The 26,661-nt window shown below is 40.7% G+C and overlaps 1 protein-coding gene across 5 annotated transcripts; it reads left to right on the plus strand.

The window, feature by feature from the left end:
- The first annotated feature begins 953 nt into the window (after positions 1–953).
- LOC110067033 (uncharacterized) lies at positions 954–25,975 on the plus strand. 5 transcript variants are annotated; one of them, XM_020774301.2, is made up of 17 exons: positions 955–9,054; positions 9,447–9,518; positions 9,640–9,697; positions 11,780–11,791; positions 13,437–13,484; positions 14,632–14,777; positions 16,079–16,174; positions 16,917–17,059; positions 17,183–17,296; positions 19,112–19,263; positions 20,103–20,262; positions 20,634–20,715; positions 21,239–21,353; positions 21,800–21,910; positions 22,360–22,436; positions 23,329–23,436; positions 23,788–25,975. In XM_020774301.2, the coding sequence occupies exons 1-16, from the start codon at positions 2,285–2,287 to the stop codon at positions 23,414–23,416; spliced, it is 8,244 nt and encodes a 2,747-aa protein (XP_020629960.2). In that variant the 5' UTR covers positions 955–2,284; the 3' UTR covers positions 23,417–23,436; positions 23,788–25,975. The 5 variants fall into 5 exon arrangements, with proteins under 5 accessions (XP_020629964.2, XP_020629960.2, XP_089133320.1 ...); XM_020774305.2 differs by lacking the exon at positions 16,079–16,174 and having other exon boundaries at positions 954–9,054; XM_089277194.1 differs by lacking the exon at positions 11,780–11,791.
- Positions 25,976–26,661: the final 686 nt, after the last annotated feature.

Here is a 26,661-nt window from a genome sequence, read left to right on the forward strand (position 1 = left end):
CAGGTCCTTCTTATATTGCCATAGTCTGTCAGGAGGATGATCGTCTACTTCTTGTTGAACAGTTCGTCTACGTAGCGGCATTTCTGGTGACCACCTGGGACTTAACTCTCATCTAGAATTCACAGAAAACACTGAATGTATCTTCTGGCTCTTCTCTGTCTTTTTCTTTTCATTTAATTCTTTATTTTCTAATTTCCCATAATGCACTCTGTTTGTCCCCCTCTTCCCCCCTCCCCCACAAAAAAATAAAACATTTTTCATAAACTATTGCCTTGAAATACCTATGGAGGTCTACATAGTCCTAAGAGCATTTCACAACAATAGTTTAACCAAAATTTGGAGGGTACACAGAGCGAATTACAGGGAACTGGAAAAAAGAAAATACAATAAAGCGGACCGGTACCCTCTCTAGACAAAATCAACACTAGTCAGTCCGCCCCCCTCCCTCCCCCTCGCCCTTTAAGCTCAGCTTCTTTTCGTGTTACGCTCTTGGATGGGTATTTAAACAGCAGTCCTTTTTCCGTGCTGCTTTTTATTAAGCGGGTAGCTATTTCTTTTCGCCTGGATGCTTACCCCAGTTCGGTCATCTACGTTGGAATTCAGTGAATCCCAAACCGTGTCAAAGGGTTGCCAAGCAACAAAAATGTATGCTGTCGCGACAACTTTTAGAGTATTCGCGAATGATCTTACAATTGTTTGTAGAATAGAATCTAAAGAATGAGAAAATCTTCGAGCGCTTTCAAGGATTTGTTCTGCAGAAAGATAGGACACTACTGGTTGGTTTTGCAAAGAATAAGAATGTGGTGTCAAAATTTCACAAAGTGTTTACACTACTCAACTTTGCTGTCTTCCCAAACTCTCTCCCGTGTTTGTTCGTATCACGCTATGTAAACACGAGATGAATATTAAAAATGCAAATTTTTCCATCGTTGAATATTTCTCATCGAACTTTTGTCTCGAAAGCACTGTTATGCTGAATTGCTTTCAGTTAAGTAGGTAGCTTGGACAAGTTTCTATGTCTCTTGTCAAAAGAATTCGTGCCCGATGACATCTCAAATTCTGTCGCTTTTATTTTGTTCTACATCCGGACATCCAGAACCCAAATCTTTTCCCAAATCTTTTCCCAAATCGATCTTTCTCCTATTCTCAATTGGCACCGGTAAAATTATCAGCCACTAACGAAATTATGGAAATGATATATACATTTACAAATGTCATTTTATTGACACGCATGAAATGTGTGGCATAAGTCAAACATGCGTGTCACACTGTTTTGGGGTCCGTTTTATAGTAGAAGCAGAACACGCTGGGAAGAAAACTTAATCTTTCAATTTCTTGCTATTTTTGTCGATATTTGAAAGAGAGTTCATTACATTTTAAATCACACAATTTATTTTGGAAAGAAGCTGAGAAAAGGTCATTGACCGAAAATTTCTAAGGCAACGAACTGCGCCCAAATGAACGAACATTAAATAAGAACTATAAATAACTGTAAGATGATCTTTGCAATTTTTTCGCGTTAATAGGACACTCAAACGTAAACTGATTAACTGAACCTCAGATGACAAAACCGAAGTGGATTTTTCTTTTAATTTTAGAAATTGAAGTCCCTAACATGGGAAAAAGCCTAGCACTTCATAGTCACTGTTTATACTTGTTTACTTGAAGGTCAAGCTGAAATTAGTTTTCTAAGTTAAGTAGCGTTATTGCAGATATTTGTTGTATTTTTTAGAGAAAAAAATGTCTTTTTGCCCTCGCGTCATTTGGCACTAATAACTTCTGTCGCGTCGGCGGTCCGTAGAGCCCCTGCAGATGTTTTCTGGTAAAACAAACTGGAGAAACGATGACTATTAACTCGAAATAGTAATATTAACACGACTAACTGTTCTATAAACTCGCCAGAATACACAGTTTTATGCTTATGAAGTTACAACACTCAAAAAATTATGTTTAATTTTCCGAGAAACGTCGGTAAATTCCATTCAACCAACAAGCATAGAATATTTATTCAAGAATTTTAAGTATATGTGTACACTGGTGGAATAATGAACACTTCTGCCAGTCAAATTGTTCGAAGTTGTTTGCACCACGAATGCTGTTCGTGCCTTTTAACACACAAGATCATCAAACTTGATTGATTGGCGTGGAACTAAATACCTTGTAAATCCATAACTCAAGCGCTTGGATTACAACCCTTTGTCGACAGATGCACGCCACAGTAAGGACGAGAGAATTAGCAGTTTAGTTATAAGCTTTCTGGTCTTTGTATTGGTGCGAGCGATCGATGTCTCGTTCGCCAACCTATGTGGGTCGGCTGGACCCCCAGTTTCGCCGTTTTGTGAATGTTTTGAGCGTCTATCCAACGTCACCGACATCCAGTTTACAGAGTTTGATCGACGACAAAGATGAAGCGGCAACATCGTTGGCTTCCAGCTCATGTTCAGGGGAGAAATTTCCAGAATTCCTTACTGTCGACGCTTATACAGACGAAACTTGGCCGGAAGCACAGGGTCAGAGAGAAGTTTCTGAACTTTTCCTGGAGTACGTCAATGTTCTCAGCAGTGGAAGTGAATCGTCACTTATGACTGATGATAAAGAGATTGCGACATCAACTGCAACTTCAAGAAGGCGGAAAAATCGACCAAACGGAAGTTACTCGGGGCAACATTCCAGTCAAGAAATAATTCCGGACGATTCTATTGTAGAAGATTCGGTATTTGAGAGTGATGCATGCAGTGAAAGTTTCTACGACGAAAATTACTGTTTACAAAAGCGACCTGGTGTGTCGAACAAAACACATCATTTCAATCGCCCGGTATCGGGGTCTTTTTCGAGTGAGGCTGATTCGGAAAGAAATCACACAGACCGCAATGAAGCAGTCGTGTCTTTGAAGGATTCTGGTGGCTTTGGACGCTTACCCGGCTCTGGAGCGTATTCTCGTAGAAAGGAAAATATTAGCTCAGTCCCCCGGCTTCGTGGTCAAGAGGTCATCTCCAAGGGCCCGCAGGACACGTCACGCCGCATGGATGTCAGCCTCGATGATTCCTACTCTGTAGATTCGGAATTATGCTACAGTTCAGATATTATAGAGGATGACTGTTTTTCCACAAGCAGCGCTGACAGCAGCTTTGTGTGTTTTGCGCTTGTTGGTGAACAAGAGGACGCGAAAACGAAAAGAAAAATCGCGTCAAACGTCGGCCGGAGAGATCGCCACAAAATGCACAGAAGCAGGGACTCTTCTAGGAGAGGAGAACCCGATGGAAAAGAGCGCGATCACGGAGTTATGGCTTGTGTGGTAACTGGAATTTCTGGAGGGCCCGCTGTGAGAGTGTATCGCGATGACCATCTCAAGAAATCTGCTGCAAGGCCCAAGCTAAAGAGAAGCGAAATAGAGTATCTACGCGAAGCTAACGCTTCAAGTGACGGAAAAGAGTTCGAGGCTGATACGGCCGACAAAGATGTCTCTAAGGGATCGCAATTCCCACTTGTGAGAAGTAAAGGAAGAAGTCGTGGGTTTGTGTTTGGAGTATTCGGAACACCAGAAAACCCTGCTTTAGAGGAAGAAAAAAGTACCAGCGTTGATGTAAACGCGTTGAATCCAGAGAGCGGGGCTTCTAGTTGTGACATGGAAAATATCGGCGCTCACAGGAATCGTTTGCCAATGCTTCCTGGAATTGACTTCAAAAGCAAACCCTCAGTCGACGACAAACGTATTTACGAACGCAGCAATGACTTATTAGCCGTTGAATGTGATATTCCCACGGATAATATGGTGGTGAAATCGAAGGCAACTGAAAACGCTCTAATCGGGTCGTCTAGAGAAGAGAGAATAGATGACATTTCCATTGGTAAACCGTCCCCATCACCAGAAGAAATCTTTCGGTCAAGCCCAAGTCATTGTAACAATGAACCGAAGTCGCTGCCTTCTCGTGGAAGGCTTAATCATATGGCGGATGTGAATGAAGATGATAAACGTTTACGTTCATCTAAAAGTGTAACAGAAGGTGAAGATAAAGAACAAGCTGTTCCTTTACAGAAGCACTCTTCAGGCTTTATAGAACGCAAGAGAGACGTACGAGTAAAAGCAATCAGTAAGTCTGTCCAAAACAGAAGGCCCCGGAGAAAACGAAAAGAAGATGAGCAACATTGGAAGGAACACGATAAAGTCAAACCACGAGATGAGAAAAAGTTACCTGACGAAACGGATCCAGTTGACTCACAAAATGAGCACGATTTAAAGAACGTTACAGACCGTTCTGCACCAGATAGAGATGTAAAGATGACTAAACTCTCACCGCCTTGGGATTCTGCAGACCGCTTAGGTATTGATTCTCACAGGGGAAAGCAAGATTCTAAAGCTACTGGATATCTCGAACCGGGGACGGGAAATTTACGAGATGAAACTTTGCTGATGACTGATGAAGTACAGCGAAACATTTCCGATGGGTATACTGCCGCCGAATTTAAGACCGACTTACTGACTCCCGTTAAACAAACTATCCGTGAATCAATCGAAGCCGGGTTCGTGGACAATGGTACCAGTGGCGAAGAATTAAAAACGAGACTGAAAGAAGACGATCAAGTGTGTCCAGAAAGTTGGAGCTGTGGTGTATTTGGGACTCAATTGGAAGGACACAAACAACAACAACCACACAAAGATCAGAGCTCCGCAATGGAAATTGCTGAAGGCCTTCAATCTATGTCAGGAGACTTTGTCATGAAAGAAGATTTGCCAGTTTATGACTCAGCCATTGATCACAGCCAAATGATTTCAAAGAAGGATTATTCTGTTTCCATCTTAGAAAACCAAAAGGAAAACAATTTAGCGATGAAGAATAATTCCGGCAGCAGTCAAAACCGTAACACTGACTATGGTTATTTTTTTCATGATGTTGAAAGTGAGCCTAAGGACAACGAGAGCTGCGATCCTATCGTCCATGATATGAATGACTTCTCTGATGACCACGATCGCGCATTTTCTGTACATGATGCTCACTTCGTTTTGAATTCTCTTTCCGAGAGCAGGAAGAATGACGATGTATCTCTTATGGCTGGGATTCAGGGCATAAGTACGGACGATAGTGTAGAGACAGTCAACACTTGTAAGCCAGGTAGTACAACTGACCAAGAAAGGGAAGTGCGCAATACCAACCCAGAATCTCAGGTGTCTCTCCGGAATACTTGCCAGCCAATGGAGCAGAGTTTTGCTGATCACCATGGTGAAAACGAAGAAGAAAGTCTAAGCCAACTAAGCGAAGATGAAGCAGTTTCTCAAATTTACGGCTCGGCGCAAGGAAAACGTACCCCTGAAACAAAAAGGAAAAATCCCGAGGACCAAAAGCAGGAAGCAAAGTATTCCAAGAAGATGAGAAGTCTTTCGGAAGCATCACAAAAGGACAGCAACTTTCGTTCGCATTCGAATGATAAATTATCTGGTTACAGCGGTACAGAGAAATTATTTTCAACGAAAGAGGCTTTCAAAACACGTGAAGAAAGTTCTGGAAAAGCTGTTGAACTTCCTGGTCGTTCACTGGGAGAAGGACAGCCGTCGATCAAAGAAACCCACGCGTTCACAAATAAAGAAGAGAGTAATACGAAGCCATCAGAAGAAGACGCCAGTAGAGGAAGAGCAATTGAAAGTGGCCATTCCAGTACCATGGATTCTATGGAAACGACAGAAACTGTAGAAATGTTTACACCCGACGTGATGCCAATAGTAATAACAGCTCAAGCCTATGTCCTCATTAACAACGGCACGAAAAATATTTCGTATGTTCCAGAGTTTGACGGGAGTCATGATGTCGCGCCAACTGCACCACAGGAAGCTACGAAATATGAATCCCAAGGTTTAGCTACGCCTGAGATCAGTGGACATGATGATTTCAGTTTTAGCGGCCTTTCTTCCGAACGATTCGCGGACGAAAGCCTAGAGGTCAGAGCTAACGTTTATCAGAGTTCTCTGTCAACGCCTCCATGTTCGAAAAGTAGCGGTCATCCTGATATTGATGAAGTGGTAGGTGAAAAGACAGCATCAAAGGTGGAGAGTGAAGTTCAGCGAACAAATCTAATCGACAAGAACAAAATTGCCTGTGGGGATGACCCAAAATGGATCCACTTACCATCAAAAGAGGAAGATCAATGTCTTTCTATCCCGTCAGTTGAAAAGGTGGAAAAGGAAAACTTAGAGCTAATAAAAAGGGATCGCAACAAGGAAACTAAAATGGATCCCCCTATATCTGGTGGCTCAGCTGCTGGGTTGTATGACACTCTAGATGTTTCTGTAGAGGAGATCAACGTCTTAGTTAACAAAACTGAATCGCTGGATGGCCATTCGGAACGCCTTGACAACGAAGAAACAATTCAAATTCCCACTAAACAACCGAGTGCAATTACGATTTTGCCAGACGCTCAAAGACCACAGGAAGTCTCTGAAATCCTCCTTATTCGGTCTAGAAATGACTCTTGCAAAGATACAGCAGGGAAATGTGATAAGTCTCTGTATCCATTGGCAGAGACGATAGAAACACTGCCTTCCGTTTTAGCCCATCGGCAGGACAAAGATAACAATGGTTTAACACCTTCCCCTGGAGGACCCGAAACTAGCAATGAAGAGCTATGTGTGAACGAGGATGTTTGTTTTGTAGACTTGGATGCCAGTGAACACTCTCAAGATGGAACACGGGGTACAGTGGAACTGATGTCTGACGAAGCTGATCTGTGTTCTACGAAACCTGACTCTGTTGGCAATGAGGTAACCGACGAAGAGAATGCCTTTCGCGTAGAAAGAGACCTTGATTCACGTGAGGGTGTATCCCGTAAAATGAATGTAACGGATAACGTCGTTATCTTGGATGAAGGAGAGAAGAGACACCATGAGGTGGAGGAAGTGGTTTGCAACTACCAAGAACCAGAGGAATGTCTTTCTCAAAACGAGTGGAACTCTTTTAATCTAATCAATGGAGTGAGAAATACAGACGCAGAAAACAGCACGAAAATTAAAAGTGAAGCTAAAACTGATGTATGGCATTTGACCAGCCTACCAGATGGGACTACGCAAGCAGAAGTTGGCGAGATGAGTAAACCAAGAGGCGGAATGCGAGAGCTCTATGTGCACGTCAGTGAGACACACGTGGGCGAAACATTTACAAGAGCATGTTTGGAGGAAACGGTGTTCGAGCTAAGTGATCGAGACGGTTTTCCTCTTGGATCGAAGACCGTTAACAATGATGTCCCTGACTGGATACCGTGCAATCAGTTGACCCATTGTGGCTGCCTCCAGAGGTATTTACACCAACGTTCCCAGGAAAAAGAAAGCGATGGTAATCAAGAATCAGCTGCCTTCTCAGCTTCTTTGCAGAAACTTGACACACAACCTAGCTTAGAAGGTGCCGAGGACGCGAAAATGTTGAGCACGTTCAAAGCAAACGGATACCATGCTAATCCTTCAGTCCAGGAGGTCCTAGACCAGCAGTGTCAAGTAGAGCTACTGAAGGAATGCATGCAACCAGAGTACAACACAAAGGAAAGCCAGACGTCATTTTCGTCCTCCGTTATGAATAAGGAATGTCAAACAAATGAGTCCACTGACATGGATATTCAACCAGAAGCCTTGCAGCAACAAAGCATTGAGTGTCAAACGGAACTACCACCCAATTTCTACACTAGTTGTGGTGTACAGGTAGAGTGGGAAAATATTCAGAGAAACAGTCAAAGTCTATGCGCTGACCAAGACTGCCAAACCGATTATGAACTTATTTTGACGTCTTCCGAGCAATGTCAGACACTTTCGTTCACTGAAGACTCTTCGCGTTTTTCAGTTGATCACAGAAACGCCAATTTGCATGGCGCTGAAGAGTCTTATAAAGTTTCCTTTGAGAACAAGGAATGCCAGACGTCTGAAAACTACCTATTTTCAAACCCTAGCAGTGAACGTACAAGTAAGAAGGTTGGATCATCTGACTTTCTTCCTCTTGCGAACAAAGAATGCCAAACATCACGTGACATCCTGCTAGCAACGTCCTCAACCCAGTGTAACATATTACCTTCTCGTGGTGTAGAAGAAGCGTTAATTTCCGAAAAAGCCAAACCACTCCGGCTCCCTTCCTGCGAGAGCAAAGAGTGTCAAACATTACTCGACGAAGACATGATTCTTGCGACGTCAAAGCACTGCCAGACCTCCTCATGGCCTCGTGCTCCTGAAGAGACTCCGGTGGATCGCACTAACGTAGGGGACGAGGGCGGAATATTGTACGAGAGCAAAGAATGCCAAACATTGTCCAACAGCAGCCTACCACTATTATTATCAAAGGAATGCCAGACACTGGCGGAATTTGCATCTGATATTCCAAACACTCTCAAAGAGTTTAAGGCTCATCCGATTGTTGCCTATAACAGTAAGGAATCCCAAGCGACGCCAGACCCCATGAATGACTTAGATCATCCTTCATTTGAGCCCTTTGAGGCTATAGAAGTAGAATTCAGTGTTCAAAGCACCCAGACTGAAGATACTTCTGAGAGAAGCACACCACCACCCTATGATAACAAAGAAAGTCAAACAACGCCCGATCAGGATCTTCTCCTGTCATCTTCAAAGGTCTGTCAGACGACGGAGTTAGAACCCGTTACTGCTTATGAGAACAGAGAAAGTCAGACACTACCTGATGGGGAGATGTTCCTCATAACATCAAAGGAATGCCAAACGATGCCATATCATCTGGATGACCTAGGTTCTGAGCTTCCAAATGATCGATCTGAAGATATAGACTTATCTAACGATGCCAATGCCGAGGTGTATTCCGAGATATGCACTTCGCCTCAAATGACATCCCGTCTTCGTCCTGCTACTTATGGGAAGAGCCCTGAGACTATTGAAAAATCCTTTTTCGAGTTCCAGGCAGAATTCATTCAGACCAACATTGAATTAGACCTCAGGCCAGCAGTTTCTTCTTTGACAGTAGACGTGTCGGAGAAAGGTTGCCAAACCATGCTGTGCAATTGTAGCAGTTGTGCTGATGAAAGCAATTTTGCCAGCGTCTCGAGTGATACTCAGAAAGGGTACTTCTTGTGTTTTATTAGTGCAAAGCTTAAGGGTTTAGTTTGCTACTGCAAAAGAAGAGGTTGAGAAGCTACAGCGATGTTTATAAAGTACGCTTTTTTCTTTCTCTCCGCCGTATTCTGATACAGTCTGTTTGAAATTAGAAAACTCGAATGTTGTTTTTTCAGGTTGCTATGAAATTTAGAGAATTTCACTGGGTTTCGTTGATCAAAGCATGCATTTTCTTTGGGCTTTATCTTATTCTCTCTCGAATTATTGATAAAGTTATATTCATTGCGATAACAAGTGTGGTGTTTGACTTGGCTCGGCGCTAGCACCTGAGCCAAGGAACGACTGTAATCCTCAGACAAGTATATAGCTTCCGTAACTGAGAATTGCATTCTCTTTTCAGAGCGGCCATGCGAGTATCAGAGGGCATGCAAAAGGAACAAGCGAGTCTCATCAAGCAGTTGGATATGTTGAGGTAACTATGACTGTGTAGACTAACCCTCGTGTAATCTCGCTACTCGAACACACCTCCATCGCGTTGAGACTTCATTTTGGGTCCACTACATTATAATTAGTGCTGCTCTTTTTGATTGAAGGGATATGAATCAAAAGCTTAGGGATGACAAGGACGCTATTGAGGCTGCGCATGAAGCGGTAAGTCTTGAACTGGTTTACAGTAGACTGAATGATTAGGTGTTAACGAACTTTTCATAACGAGTTTATGCATCATTTATCCACACTATTTAAGGTTTCTATTTGTTATCTTGAGGGAATCAATTAGATATTAAGGTGATAGTCACGTATCACTAGGTCATACTAGGCTAGACAAAGTCAGGCCAGTTTGGAGACCCCTTATCTTTCCATTGGTGAGATAATATGTAAAATATCCTTTTACATAGAGGAAAACTCCGTATTTCCCGTAATTATCTAATTATACTGTCAACCAAAATTATTTGTAAGTTGGGTAGTGTCCAATCTAACAAATAGATTCCATGTTGCCGTGCGTCTGTTCAATAATAGATCACAGATGACGTCAAAATATGGTTAAGAACCAATCGTGCGAGAATAATTTGACATATTATATGAAAGTAATGTACACAGTTCGTGTGCCCTACACGTAAAGGGTAATGTGACCTCAACATTGTCCAATTTGGAAATAATTGTATGAGAAAAACTTCTCTGACTGCAACCTTGAACTCAGCCAGCGACCTCGTTCACTTTTGGTAGTCTTCGGAATTGTCCTCGCCCAAATATTTGGAAAGTGGACTATACAGAGTCCTATTTGTAAACTATAAAGCTATAGATAATAGTTATGCAACGGTTTGGAGTGGTATACCATGGAATAACCCATGTTATAGAGTCCTAAAGTGATGACATCACAAAAATAAAATTTTTGAAATTATGGGATATGATGTCATATTCTTATAGAGGATCCTAAAGGATGCCCGCATCCCAAAAATTAGCTCTGAATTGCAATTCCCGATAGAGATATAAGGGATCAAAGTTTGATAGCACCCCATACAAACCCTTCAAAATTTGTTTTAGTTCCTTCAGTTTAGAACTGACTCAAAATTAGAGAGATTTATATGGGGCAGTACCAAATTTTCAGCTTTTATATTTCGGCTGGGAATTACAATTAAGAGGTAATTTTTGGCAAAGACCCTTTTTTAAGGATGCTCTATTCGAAAATGGCGCCAATCCCATAATTTCTCAAAATTATTTTTTTGTGACGTCACACTTTAGGACTCTATTGTCCAACTGCAGCGAATACCGTGGAAATATCGCGCGAAACGAGTACAGTTATACAGCGATATTGCACAGTTATTTGTACAGTTGAAAACCTGTTTGCCGGACAAGTCGACGCGCGCATACAAGACTGTCACACTCTCCCTCTTTCACTGATAAATTTATCGACTACAGCAGTTGGATAATAAATCTCTTATTAGATGTTTTGGTGTGTAGTATCGCTTTATATTTCTACTCGTTGTTTGTATTTTGACTCGCCCGGCGGGGTCTTCAAAATACGGCACAACTCGTAAAAATATACAGCGATGCTACATATCAAAACAGCTAATAAGATATTATATACCTCACGGTATACACACTCACCTAAAGGCTCGTGTTTAACCGAGAAAATACAAGTGACAAGTGGGATACTCCATGATATACCACGAGAGAGCGTTGCATAATTGTTTTATATCATGCCATAGACAATACGGTGGCCAAAATAATCAATGCGACATACGCGCGGTGCATGATGGGAAGGTTGGATGTAATACCGTCGAATTCTAACTGCATGGCACAGTCAAAGCTGTACAATATTGTACGCAGAGGACGAGAAATGGTGCGGGATAGTTGCTGTCAGAGCAGCTACACATTTCGTTATTTACGCATTTCACACATCCAACTGTATTCAACGTCACTCGCACACTCTACCTGCTCAACTAACTTCCTCTTTTTGACACAATTCCTGCGAAAAAAGCCTATTACAACTAAACGTATCTTAACACGTTTTACTTATTAGACTATTGATTTAAAGCCAACCCTTGGTTCGCTTGAGATACTTTATAACGTTTTTCTCTTGTAGGAAACATGTACAAACGTTGTGTGTCTTGATTGATTTATTAATGAAATATTATTAATTTATTTAATAATACTCATTCTTTCTAACTGACTGACTTGTTTTTGCCAATGCTTACTGCGCATGTGCTGGATCTTCCTTGGGATTTGCCACAGATGTTAATGGCTGTATGTATTTGTTTATTTTCTGTTTTGTTTATTTGTTTATTTTCTTTTTGCTTTCTTCTTTTCCTCTATCTTACTGTAGCTATAACACTGATTTATCTTAAGGCTTCTATTAGACTCATAAGTCATGTGACGTTTAGATGAAGACAGAATCGTTGAATTTAACTTTAAATTTCTTTAGTTTACGTCTTCTCCGGAAAAATAACACCAGGAACTTATTTTAACATAGGAGTCGATTTTGTAGATTTTTCTTAAACAGCACAGCTTCTTATGAATATCCGAACGTTAATTTCTAAACCTTGCTTAACCATTAACAGGCATGAGGCAAAAACGCGCTTTTTAACTGAGCATAATTCAACGTAAAGTTAACTTTTGAAGCTGTAAAGACTGGTTTCATTTAATCGCTGCAATCATAGCGGTCGCTACAGAAAAAGTCCAGCGATCCTTACGACTACTGGCTTCCATATTGTCGCAACGATAGCTGAACTTCTTTTGCAGCCATCATAGCGTTCTTACGGAAACCAGCGCGCCTTAGTTTTAGCACATTAAAAAGGTTTAATGCTGCATAATCTATTTGATGTATGACTGAATGTGATTTAAATTTATGGCAAATAAACCTTATTTGACTATTATATGAAACTAAATATTAACAATTTATCCTTCAAAGAGTTCTCTTCACACAGTAATGGGGTTTAGCGTGAAGTTCTTATCAACATTCCTTAATAAGGAGAATCTGTCTTGATCGTCGTATGATTAAGGTTGGCATGTTTACTATACCCAAGCTCACGGTACCGCGAGTAATAACACGTTCCGTATACGACTGTACGAACGATCGACCTGACCACCAACCCCGAATAAGACCGAGCCACCATTCGACGGTACGGCCGAACCACCAGACCAACAACGACAACCGACTGCACTACCGAACTGCCGAGGTACCGACCGACCGCACGACCGAACGACCGGGCCAACACCGACAACAAGACCGAACGTCTGAGCCGCCAACCGACATCACGACCGAACCATCGATCCACCAACCGACCGTACGGCCGAACGACCGAGCCAAGAATTGCTTGCTCGAGCGAACGACCGAGTCACTAACCCAACACACGACCGAACAGCCGAGGCACCGACCGACCACACGACGGAACAACCGAGCCACCAACCGACTGCATGCATGGCCGAACCACCTACCAAACCTAACGAGCAAACGACCGAGCTACCGATCGACTGATCTACTGGAGTTCTAATTCCACCACGACCATTTTTGTACGTACTTTCCTTGAACGGTTGGTTTGTTTCAACGGCAATATTTAGTCTGAATTTACAATACTAATCACTCTTTCAAGTGACACTTGAAAGATTAGCAATGTTAATTGTCTACATTGTAACAATCGTCCCAAACTTTCCTGGCATTATTTGCTATATCATGAGCTTGGGCACTCTGTGAGCATTGCCAGGTTTGACGCTATAGCCGATTTCAATGTGTTTAAAGCGAATAAGTAAATTCAATTTTAAGTAACCCAGCCGTTAACTTAAATCTTTTGCTTCAAGTTGTTTTGACTCAATTTCTAAGATGACTGCAGATTATTAAACGAGGCGCAGCTTAAAGAGAAATTGTATCTAATAAATACTGCTTATTAAACAGAAAAAAGAGAGAGGACACAGTCTCAGTGATGAGATTGAAGAAGCTGAGGTAAGGAATGAGCCGCTTTAATCGCTTTTAAACCTTTTCTAAAAGTAAATCGATTCTACGTTGGCTCCGTGCTTTCACATATCTATTTACCGTGACCTTCTATTAAAACAAACAAACAAACAATAGTAAAACCTAAACAAACATGAATGGTTCTTAAAGGCTGGTATTCACAAGTGCATGACCGTACGTAAGCATGAGTGACACGCGCAGACGCAGTAAGATGTACTTGATAACGAGAGCTTCCCATTCTCGTCCCCAGAACCTCCGTTTTTTTGGTCACATTTTAAAACGAGTAGCATTGGGGACGAGAACGCTAATTTCCTTTCGAAAGGTGCCACTTAGCAGCACTTTACTGTGTCTGTGCATGTTGTGGATTTGACAATCCCGCGATTCGCGGACTTCCGGCCGTTTCAGCTTAATGCTGTTTGGCTGACAATCGAAAATGAGTACTCTGCGTATGTTCAAAAAAATCGTCGCTGGCCAAAGTCTGAGCTCTTGGTGCTGACCAAAGGAAAAGTGGGCTCTCGGTATGAGATTGATACGCCTGTGAAAATTTGCCTTTCTAAAGTACGTTTATCTTGATGTAAAAGTATTACGTAATTAAAGCAAAACTGAACATTTAAAATATCTGGCGTTGAAACCGAAATCTCAGCCTGATGCTGTTAATTGTTAATTTTAGCGGATTTTAATTTAGTAAGAATTCAAAGTTAAAACTGAAATGTGCGTGAAATGTTTTAAACTAGCTCGCTCCATAAAATAACTTACTGCGGCTTAAAGATATGGCAACATATATTTGGGGAGGAATATACGGGCATTATATTTTGTACCTAAGTAACCTTATCACCAGTGTCAAATCCTGTAGTCAAACTCAACGTCCACATATTCAACATTTCATTTTTATTACATTCTCTCACTTTTAAATCCGCTAAAATAGTTATGTGACCTTCATAACTGACGATGTACTCTTTTTTCGTACATTTTGAATCTTCCCTTCTCTTCTAAAATCTTACGTTCATGTTCTTCCTCTCCTTACGTGTTTTTACATGATCTAGGGCCTGTTTTTTTTCCTACATGAACGGGTTGGTGGTAAAAAGGTTTAATGGCGCAGTAACTCACTGTGTTCTTTTGCATGTTCACGTGCCTGTAGAAAAAGACCAAAGTGTCGCGCCAGGGCTCGCAAATGTCTAAGTATGTGAAAAAGAGACGTGCCCCTCCCGCCGAGGAGACCTGGGGCAACCAAGGGTCAGTGGAGTCTTTTAGTGGAGAGGAAGTGGACGGACCTAACAACAGAAGGTTTGTACATGTATTGCATTTGAATGACTCTTCTTTGTGGAAATGATGAGGCGGGAAGGGATAGTTTAGGGAACGTGAAGAGGCAGAGGGGTCGAGTGGTTAGGGCGCCGGACTTGAAATCCGGTGGTTACGGGTTCCAGTCCCGCTCTGACGACTAGCTGGTGTGGTTCTCGGCAGTCCCGGGTTCAACTCCTCAGCCACGCTTGTAAACAGCCAACTGGGCTGCCTCCTACCAGTTGGAATTTTTAACCATGCAATGTTCATTTACATCATTTGTTTCCATTATCCTTGGAAAGCCCCACTGGGGAAGAGGTCAGTTAAAATGTTTATTTTTATGAGAGGTCCCAGGGATATGGTATAGATCGTATTTACTTAAACTGGAAACAAGAGGGGAAGGGTTTTGGTCAATCAATATAACATTCACTGAACTAACAATTGAAACTGCTCACTGCTTCCGGCGGGGGAGAGGGAGGGGATTATATACCAGTGTCGTTTATGTCCCAGAGCTTTTCTGTTACCATGTCCGCGGAAGAGACGCTCCAGTTACACACTTACATCAATAATTATAAAATCAATATAGTTCAATGGAGATTTAAAGAACTTGAAGTAACGAAATGGAGAGACAAGATTTCAAGAACACTAAATCCAAACTTGAGCTTTTGATAATGAAATGTTTCTGTTAAATAATATCAAATAAAACTGAGAACAAGGAGAGGTTGATGAGTGTCCTTCAACCTTTTCTTGGTAAAACTTGACGTTGAAGATTTGTCCAAGTTGTTGTCGCTATCGAAACACTGGTACAGGTCTTTAAGACAAACCTCAACAAAGATCTGCGGGTGTAAAGCCGCCAATATAGTTCTATAAAGCCTTGTTACACGCTAAATTGCATTGTCTTTAATGCCTGGCTTTGTTTTCGAAAGAAAACGTAACAGCGTTACATTACCTCAGGTTTTGAAATACAAAGTGCATTGGTAATCGTGAAATGTAACTGTAATAGGTCATTTCCGAGTTACCTCGTGGCTCTGCTTTAAAACGAGTCCTGTGCAGAACCTTTCATATGGAAATGAATTTGATTTAAATAAAAATGAACTTGTGGGCGGAACACATTTTCGTATCATGGTTTTGCAAGAAGACTCGATTTGACACAGAGTCCAAACGCAACTCGTCGGAAATGGCGTATTGCATGGCAACCATTTTAACGTAATATTCTACTGTAAAACTTTCTAGAAGAGCTAAATAATAAAAATAAACTGTGTGGCCCATTTCTGTCTGTTAAACGAGCTTTAAACCTGTTTTTCAAGCGACGGTGCACGATCAAGAAGGCGGAGCTCTAAACGGCGTGACATGAAGAAACAAGGTTCCGTCATGTATTCGTATTTGTCAAACAATAGTCAAGGGTAAGTAATAAAGCGATAAAAATTCAACTTCTCCTTACGTAATCAACACTCTGTGAAATAAGAAGGAAGTTTATTGTCTTGATGTACTACAAATTTCTTAGAACTAACATTAAAGGAGCTGTGTGACAATTAGTAATGTGAATTAAATTGTTAATCAGCTTAACAACACTAAGTTGTAGAGTAGTTTTCTCTTCAGTATCGTAAGTAATTCGTATTTACTTTTGTTTTGCATTACCACGCTGCGCTTTTGGCTTAAAACTTCGCGCCACTTTGTTATCTAATCAGAACTAAGACCAAACCAATCTTGATTCGCACGTGCACTAGCTTCGAGTTTTGATTGGTTCACTGGATTGTCTGTGTAATCTGAGTACCAGAGTGATTCAGTAATTTGATTTAGTTTTACGATACTCAATTGAAAACCGCTCTATAACCGTAGAAATGATGAATTTAACAAACAATAAATCAAAAGACGCCTATTGTACCTAAATATTTGAAAGCATATTAACTGTATGCAAAACGCGCGAAGCTTCGTGTAAAAATACGCATCTACAACTGAGAGCTCATTTATAACTACATGAAACAGTAAGCTCTATGCAAGCTAAACCATGACTAAAAAATTGAATTGGATTTGCTTATGGTGAACATGATAATTATAATAACTCTATCCCTCTGAAAAAAGATGTGGGAATCCATATCTCATTTTGCTTTGGGAATTCGCATATTATGTTGCTCCCTCCCTTAGCTCTGTGACCCTGCATGACTCCATTCAAGAAGAAGCTGAGTTTGACGGCGATCCAACACTGGAAATCATCTCGGACGAGAAATTAAAGGAACTCGAACAACCTGCGTGGGCCAAAAAAATACTGTCTTGTGTACAACCTAAAGGTATGAATGTAATTTATCAATCTTATCTTGTTCTAGGTTGATTTGCTACAGATTATTCTTGTTTTGACGAGCTATTGGAATTCTGCAGCATTTGATTTAACGGTGGACTTATTATTGTTTTAGAAATTGCAAAGAAAGAGGAGGAAGAAGAGGAAGGAGACCAGATCGGGACAAGCGACGAAGAACTTGAGGAAGATGTGTTTAGGAAAAGAAAAGCTGAATTAACATCTGGCGCAGGTTGGTTGCCTTTAGAAGGCATGAAATCTGGTGGTTGCGGGTTGAAGCCCGTGTAATTGCTCGACTGCACAAGTGCTGTTATTGCACAGAACCACGAGAAAGTACTACTCCATAGCTTTCATTTAAATGGTCACACACCAGGGTTTCATCCACAGATTTAAAAGTTAGAACCACCTTGTACAGCGTACATGAAAGTACTGCTCAATAGCTTACTAGGGTTTCATCCCCAGATTTAAAAGTTGGAACCACCTTGCAAACAAAACAGTATCAAACAAAAGGACTGCTCAATAACTTTCATTTGAATGGTCACTCACTTGGGTGTCATCCTTAGATTTAAAAGTTAGAACCACTTAACAGAACTTAATAAACAGTACCACATGAACGTATTGCTCAGAAGCTTTCATTTCCGTGGTCACACACCAGGGTTTCATCCACAGACTTAAAAAAAGTTAGAACCACCTTGTTTAACATAACAAACAGTACCAGATGAAAGTACTGCTATTTACAGCTCAAAGCATTCACTTAAATGCTCTTATGGAGGGTTATCAATAAACTCAAACCTCGAAGCAACTCGTAATAAAACTGCGTAGAACAAATATTCACGCAACGTGAAAGGCGCCAAGCAAAAAATTTAACGAACAGTGTAATAGCTTTGTACTTGTGCTATCCATTTTGGCTCATTCCCGTGGCCAACGATCTTTTGCAAAACAGCGTCATAACCAAATCTGCGTCGCGTGAACCAGTGTTAAAATTTTAACAAATCGTTTGCATATTCAGCTGCATGGAAATCGGTTCTGTCAATATTAATTCTTAAGAAAAACCTAAATTCAGTTTCTAAACGGGCGCGTCGCCATCGTAGTGACACTAGAGAGCTTAAGCAAAACGCGACGGCAACGAAAACCACAACGTCACCAAACAGAAGGTTTAATGGCTCAAAACAGTTTCCAGTACGTAGATTTTGATTGGTCGTTATAACCACTCTATCACTTGATGCTACAATCATGGTATCAAAAATCTGCCCAATCATTGGTGAACACACTGTTATATTTTCGTGACGCAATAGGTTACCATAGCAACAGTATGACCTCCTAAAAACACCCTTAATTACAACTTTAGGGGCTTATAATTTGAGAATTTAAGGTGGCTCTGAACCCTACCTACAGAATTTTTTTAAAATTTGCCAAAAGTTGCGTCTTATCATGTTTATCAAAAGTTGATAAAGTAAAAGAAATTTCACCGTGCCGTTTTTGAATTATAAGCCCCTAAAGCTGTAATTAAGGGTGTTTTTAGGAGGTCATACTGTTGCTATGGTAACCTATTGCGTCACGAAAATGATAACAATGTGCTCACCAATGATTGGGCAGTGTTTCGATACCATGATTGTAGCATCAAGTGATAAAGAGTGGTTATAACGACCCATCAAAATGTAAGTGCTGGAAACTGTTTTGAGCCACCTTAATGAGCAGAACAATGGTTGTGCACGTGCGTTATAAATCTTTGTACATTTCTTTGCCGTTCTCAGCACAAAACTAAGTTTTGCGTATTTTGGAGAACGCGAATGGCAGCGGCTAATTTTGCGTATGCTAATATAAAATTGGACGCTGGCGTTACATTTTTAGCTTGAGCAAGCTCTGAAACCAATAGGCGCACAGAACAAATTTAGACAATTGCGGAATTCGACGGTAAAATAAAAAAATCTTTTTTTCTAGGCGTCGTTCTTGGGGTCGCCGTCGTCATTGCCTAAGTTCTCTATAAGGTCCCTTACCTCGTGTAAATATGACCATTCTAACAACTTAAACATACTTTATGTTTCAGCACGGAGTAGATTAAAAGCAGGAGAAAACGAGTCGGACATGTCATATTCTGAGGGGTTAAGCGGAGAGACTGGGAGTGAAACAGATGACCGACCAAACTCGCCTCGCGCGGCGCCTGTTGGCAAGGACAACGAAATGTGTCGTACAGTATCAGTAAGTTGATTGCAATTTTAAAGCATCATTATCTTTTCAAAATATACAGCCATATTGCTTGTAACTTTGCCCTTCGTAATCCGTCTGAGACGCCGTCCACACTGCGTCGGAGAAATTTGAAAACGGAGTTTTCACTCTAAAAAACGCATCAAATGTTTTGCGTCTACACTACGCCGGAGAAATCTGGAAACTCGACAATCACCGGTCACTTTGGATTCATGTTTGAAGAAAACTCAGGCAGGGAAGTCACGTGATTATCGTGATGTCATCGTTTTCGAAAAGCTCCATCCACGTAAAAACGTAAAGCCGGCGTTTTTAAATTCCTCCGGTTTGAAGAGCGTTTTCGAAAAGTTCTGTTTTCGTGACGGATTAGTGCAGATGGTCGGTCAAACCGTAGAAATAAGGTTATGTTTTCAAATTTCTCCGGCGTGATGTGAACGGGCCTAAATCTTCCCGAATGTCTAACAATTTATCTTTTTTTTTTTATCTTTGTTATTGGTTTTCTGTAGTTTTGTGCGTCGCAAAACCCAAAAGGGTAGAGATAATTTGTACGATTTTAGTAAGCTAGTGTTTAGCTAAAACTTCTGTTAACAAGTCGTCTTTGCTTTTGATTCTTAATTGAATAGAATCTCTCCCTTGATAACTTCGTTATGAAACGCAACAAATTTAATTACGTTTTGCCAAGCGGACCACCTCTCTTCGAGTCTCGTTCCTTTGCCATCAGTTGTGCTTCTTCTGCGGAGTAACAGGGACTGTGTTCGCCTGGAAATTATTTTTTCCAAAGTTATTTTGCTTACGAATGCCTTATTTATGCTGTCTGCTTTCTCGTTCATCAACAGCAAGACATGAGTGAAGCGTGTGCGTCCACCATTAGTGAACCCGCCACGCCAGAGAGAGTATTTAAAGTAGTGTTTGTTGGCGATTCCGGTGTTGGAAAGTCGAGTTTTATCCATCGGTTTTGCCATGACGCTTGGAAACCTTCATTCACCGCAACAATAGGTAATACGTTTTGTCTAAAACAGTGACTTAAATATGGAAACTTTTTTGTTCAAGGATTTTAGAATAAGGAACTTGCCTCAGGACTAAAGGCAAAACCAAGGTGTAGCCACGGAGCGTTTTCACTCATGTGGTCAGTACCTATGCAAATTTATTGGAACAAATGAAAGTGTGTTCTTAAGAAAACAGTTCAACTGCCACAGGATTGGCCTGGGACACCAACATAGCGGCGTTTTATTATTTTTGGACACCAATATGGCTGCCGTGACGTCATCTTTTCCGTTTCTTTTAGGTTATGACATGTAATCGATAATAATTGTTCAGCTGATATTTTTTCTGTCTGATATCGTGTGTCTTCCATGTCTTTTTCCCAGGGGTCGACTTTCAGATAAAAACGATGTGTATAGATAGCAGATGTATTGCGTTGCAACTTTGGGACACCGCTGGCCAGGAAAGGTAAGCTCCGTTTTATTCTTAGCTGTGAGCTCCGTTTTATTCTCCGTTTATTTCTTAGCTGTCTTTAGGACATGGTCAAACCAGCTGAGAGTGCGTGGATGTGCGAAAGTTGATATCATGTAACAGTGAATATTCGTGGACCCTGCAGTGAAACGAAATAAGGTTTATTAGGCTTCGGGGTACTTGTGAAAACACTGTGAGAGTTTCAGACCAAAGTACCCGGATTTTTGTTCTTCCAAACGTTTTTCGTCGAGATTTCATCGCGACGTCCCCGCGAAACCCCAAATGTGAGCAAGTTTGATATCGATAAGAGGGAGTGAGAGGTCGTGAACGATCGTGGTTTCTGAAGAGGGATTGTTTAAATCTCTCATTTCCTGTTTATCCCGACTTGAAGTTCTCTATAGCCTATTGCGTTTGCCTCAAGCCATATAAACAACCGTGCGCATCAGTTATTAAACGAATGAAACCTGTCTCATATGAACGTACGTGGTTTAAGCAGCCATTGTTTATCTACATGTGACAGATTCCGCAGCATCACTAAGCAGTACTTCAGAAAAGCAGATGGAGTCATAGTCTTTTATGACGTCACCATGGAAACGTCATTTTTGAACATCAAAAACTGGATGATAAGCGTCGAGGTAACGAAATAGTAACGTAATGGAATTGTAAGTTGAACATTGTCGTTACCGATGAGTGGGTGTGGATTTGGGTGTGTCAGTTTGTGGGGAAAGGAGTCAGATTATTTTTGCGTATTTATATTTAATTAGTTTTCAAACACGTACGTGCCTACAAGAAAAGTAATTTGATGTTGTGCCGGAGAGTGGTCGAGTGGTTCTCTCTTGCTCACCATATTTGTAGAGCTGGTATAATGGATCTTATTAAAAACTGGATTATTGGCTAATGCAATTCGAGAGTTTACACTGGCTTAGCCATCGTGGGTTATGAGCCATTCATTCGTCGTCCCCAACAATAGATAGTTACACTGAAAAGATTGTGATTCTTTTAAGATAATTTCAACGGTCATTCACTTATTTACTAAGATTTAGTCGTAAATGTATGCATTCTTATTTGTCGTAATTTTTAGGAGGGAACAGATGACGGGACAGCAGTAATGATTGTTGGTAACAAGACTGATCTTGTTGAAGACGACAGTGAACGAGCAGTCAAGAGTCAGGATGGAAAGAAGCTAGCCGAGGTGCACGCATAGCTTGCTGTAGTGTGCAGTCTTACTGCTGGAGTAGTGTGTTTACCTTTCAGATATACCGCGGAAAGTACGAGTAGATCCCCTTGAAAACTTTAAAAGTAGCCTTAGAAACTTCAATGGTAGTCTTGGTAAAGAACATTTTACCCTTAGATCACTCTAGTGCAGTCTCTGGTCTTAACATCTTTCTGAGCTACACTGACTGTCGGACGGACGGAGTAACTGACTAACCGACTGACTGACTGACTGACTGACTGACTGACTGACTGACTGCCTGACTGACTGAACCACTTAACGTCTGTCCGAATACCTTTCAAACTGTCTGTCTGTCTGTCTGTCCGACTGACTGACTGACTGACTGACTGACTGACGTCTGACTGTTTGACTGACTCACTAACCAATCGATCGATTGACTGACTAACCCATGTGTCCGGCGTTAACAGGAATACAAAGCCTTGTACACCGAAACAAGTGCTAAAACAGGCTACAATATTCAAGAATCCATGGCAGAATTCTCCAAGTGAGTAGACGTTCTGTTTATCTTACCACTGAACCATATATGATAAAGCTTTTACACAGTGCCTGGTTCATGATTGTAGGTCCACTTAATGTAGATGAAACGTAGTGACTTCAATCTTCTTATTACATAATGAAGTGTGGTACCTGCGGAGGGATTGGCGGACCAAATTAATTAACTCTCGTTCTTTCGCAATGTGATGATGTACATTGCGAAAAGTTTATTCAGTTCACTTTTAAGGAAACCCTGGCTTGATCAGTTCTTACTTCCTGAAAATATCATGAAGTAGACGGAGTCCTCGTTTTTTCCTTCCTGATTCTACGGTTTCATTTTGCCTATTTTGTTGTGTTAAAAAAGGATCTGGGAAGCTGGTGATCATAGTGGCACACCACACCAGCCCCTTACCAACGGTACCTGACTCGTACCCGCGCCCCTTGGAAACAAGAACCCTAAATACTAATTATGCGAGCTGCAAAATATTCGCGTGTTGACCAAGAGTGAGGCCAAGATGGCTGCAAATTGGCTCTTTTTCCTGCAAACAAGACCCTTAATTGCCAACCATGCGAGCCGCAGGATATTTACCTGTTGACCAAGTGTGAGGTCAAGATGGCTGGGAATTGGCCTCTTTTTTCTTGCAAACAAGACCCTTAATTGCCAACCATGCGAGCCGCAGGATATTTACCTGTTGACGAAGTGTGAGGTCAAGATGGCTGGGAATTGGCCTTTTTGCGTGATTATGGACCGAGACGAAGTCTAGGTTTATTAATTAAACACGAAACAAAAAGATCGAGTTCAATCTCTATCCATCTTGGCCAAACAAGCTAGGCATACGAAAAAAATAAGTGGTATTATCTATTTATTCGCTAAACCAACCCTTGTAATTCCGTTATAACAGAATGCTACAAGTTCGAGAAGACGAATTAATGCAGAGTGTATTGAATCTTGTGCATGAGCCACAACCTAAAAAGAAATGCTGCAAATAGTCGTTGGATGGCGTCGCCAGGTTTGCATATATTTTACTAATGCTTCTGTCGTTTTTCAGTAAGAACATTATTCTCTGTAAATTAAAACTTCCCTCCGCTTACAATTACTTTAGCCAAGACATCATTCTCTCTAATTGTACTGTTCCCGTATGATTGAGCAAGTCAGTTAGTATGAAAAATCGTCCCGCGATTGGCACCCTATATTTCCGAATTGAAGTAATTTGCTCCTTTGGCCCAGAGAGTTGGTACTTTCGGGATTTAACAACTTTAAAACAAACGACGTAATTTTCGCTGGCAAGTCAGGAGGGGATGATTTCTTGCGGAGCTTTACGTTATATCTACTGATACTGCGATATGGTTCTATTTCACAGGCGGAAGGAACCGCTTGGACGAAACAAGAACTTCCGGCCACGAAGCCACAATGATGATTCCTTAATTTCCGTTCGCGTAGAAGCAACATCCAAGAGTTTTCTTGCCAAAATTTAGCGAAATTTTCCACACGCAGCTCGCTGGTTTGGTGCTACATAGACAGAGGAACACACCGAGAGAAGAATTTGCCTTCCTGGGAGAAAAAGAAAACAGAAATACCTACCTTATTAAATGAAATTTTCGCGACACGTTTATTTCGCGATTTTGCATGAGGTGCGCATATTTCGCGACACTTAAATTCCGCGATTTTGCGAAAATGTACTTTAAATCACTTAAACTTCGCGTTTTTAAGTAGCACACAATTTATTTCCTTGGCAATGTTACTTCAACATGTCCTTGGATTTTGTAAACTGGCTTTATCAATATAAAGGTATACAGTAACGTCAAAACTAACAAACATGCAACGGCGGAACTATTTGTCAACAGTAACATAATGTGAGTCACTTAATTTTCGCTTCATGTTCTGTTCGCGACACTTGTTATTCGCGTCACTTTAATTTCGCGATTTTTTTAGTCGCGAAGTTAACGTGTCGCGAAAATTTTATGTGATAAGGTACACTGTAGGAAACCATTTTGTTACAAATTGTACATTCAAAAGTTTTTCAGCACGCGTGCCTTAGTTGTGTATATTTTACTTGAATCAACAAATATCGTTGAATTAAGAGAAAAAAATAGACGTTTTATTTAAGGACATTATGCTATTTATATTAATAACTTAAAAGGGCAAACAAAGCCTAGGGGATTTAAAGTGTGATTTGTAAATACTTAAGAGAGAGACATCAAGGTTCTTGTTTTGTGTTTGTGGGTGTTCAGTAAATGCTGTTGTTCACAAATCATTGAAGCGATTAATTCAAAAGACCGTTTAAAAAAAAATAATGTACTAACATTATTACCCTATTGCAGAAAATTCTCGCCATAGCCCAATTTCGCAATTTTTGAAGGGTTGTAATTCTCGACACCAAGTTTTCGCGTTATCATAACTTTTCAAAACGAAGTTTGACTTATTTTTTCAAAATTGCAACTTTCACGTAAAGATCAAAGTTGATTTTGAACTAGAGAAGAACAGTTCTCGCCTTACGATGTAACGCCGAATAAAAGCAGTTTATTAAGAATCAACGACCTTTACTCGTTTTTAAACATGGCCAGAAATTTAATGTGGCGAAAATTCATTCTGTAACAAGGTCGACATTGTTGTTGTAACTTGTATCCGAGAGTGTTGAGCAAAAAAGTTAAACTGGAGCCAAGCATGGAGAAATGTTTGGTTTAGTTGCTAATAATATACATGAAAAAATTACTCGATTCTGATTGGCTGAGAGCAGTGCAGTTCACGTGTAACACCAGTGCAAAAAGTGTAGCACCAGTGCAAATTACACATCGTAATTCTGGATTATGATTGGCTGAAAGATAGTGGGAAATTTTCTAAGCCAATGATATCACGTAAAATGATAACGAAACTTGTGTGCGGAATTACTCGAATGAGTAAAAATGGCTTCAAGAAAGATCTTCCGACACTTCTTCCACGCGAATTTTTTCATATTTATATCATTAATAATCAAGTAATCATACGGTTTTTCTCGTTCAATTTGCAATTAATTTACACTTGTGAGTTTTTTAAAAAGCTGAAATTGAACGAGAAAAACCGTATGATTACCTATACAAAATAAAATTTACAGTTTTGTACAGGAGTTCAAATGCGAATGCTGTACAGAAGGCAGACTAATTTTTTTCGCAAGTTGTTGCTAACTGTATTTTGCTTTGCTTTTATTTTGCTATTGTGAATGGCTGAGCAGAACTGATTTCATGGAAGATCTGCACACTGTCGCATATTGAGACCCTTTTTTTCAGCTTGCGGGGACAGAATTTGCTCTAGAATTTTGTGCGTCGCCATCAAAACGTTCCAGCCACCGTCCGTTTTGGGAGATTTTTTGGTTTTTTTACACAAGCCTGATTTCTTCAATTTATAGATGCCTATATTTATGTCGTGAAGAAACATGCGTGAAGTAAGTTATCAGTCAGTTCTCAGAATTTTTGTGTTAGTGTAGCCAAACCTTTGTATTCGTTAGACGTGTATTTTCAATGATGGAAACGTCTACAAGATAGAAGAACGAAATAAAGTATTTTAATTATCAAGTTGTGTCGCTTGTCATTGTCGCAGATTTCTGGGAGATGTATGTTTTCACGTCACTCACGTACCTAAGCAGGCTCACCAAGGGTTTGCGCTGGAGTTGAACTACAGTTCCGGCCAAATGATCAATCATTTTGATTAACCCATTGCATTGACACCTGGATATATTTGGCGACAACGCATTTTTGGACATTTTCAGCATGGATATCAGCTAAATTAGCTCCAAACGATCGATCCAAAAAGGCATTTGCATCGTGACAGCATTTATTTCTCTCCACTGGCATCGCGTTTTATGACACCTTTGCTCGGGCATGCGCGCAAATCAATATTTTGATATAAGAAATAGGCTTTTCGGTTTTTTAATTTTTTTCTCCTTTCCTTTTACTACTTTTCTTATCTTTTTGCTGCAGTTGTTGACCTTCTATTGGGCTTGCTTCCAGTTCAAGAATTCCCGAGAAAGAATCACCAAGACGGGAAATTATTAGCACGGAGTAGCCAAGTGTAGTTGAGGGAAATTTTGCTCCGAGTTTTGCACTCCAATTTCTGAGCATTTTTGTGCATAGTTCACGCTCGATTTAGTTTTCTTTGGTCTGGGTATCACTCGAAAGTTCTTTTCCTCCTACAGAACTCGAGTATAGGTGAGGTTAATTTTATTCAAAGGTGATGACGTCAGAAGTGGAACAAAGGGCCA

This window comes from Orbicella faveolata, unplaced genomic scaffold (assembly GCF_042242905.1).
Source record: "Orbicella faveolata isolate gen_17 unplaced genomic scaffold, um_ofav_v1 contig_46, whole genome shotgun sequence".
Taxonomy (NCBI): Eukaryota; Metazoa; Cnidaria; class Anthozoa; order Scleractinia; family Merulinidae; genus Orbicella; species Orbicella faveolata.

What these genes read in the sequence shown, in the direction of transcription:
- LOC110067033 (XM_020774301.2), top strand. Translation starts at nt 2,285, where the DNA reads ATGTCTCGTTCGCCAACCTATGTGGGTCGGCTGGACCCCCAGTTTCGC. An exon ending in TGAATTAACATCTGGCGCAG is followed by an intron (nt 17,297 to 19,111) that starts GTTGGTTGCCTT and finishes TTTATGTTTCAG; the next exon opens with CACGGAGTAGATTAAAAGCA. An exon ending in ATGGAAAGAAGCTAGCCGAG is followed by an intron (nt 21,911 to 22,359) that starts GTGCACGCATAG and finishes CGGCGTTAACAG; the next exon opens with GAATACAAAGCCTTGTACAC.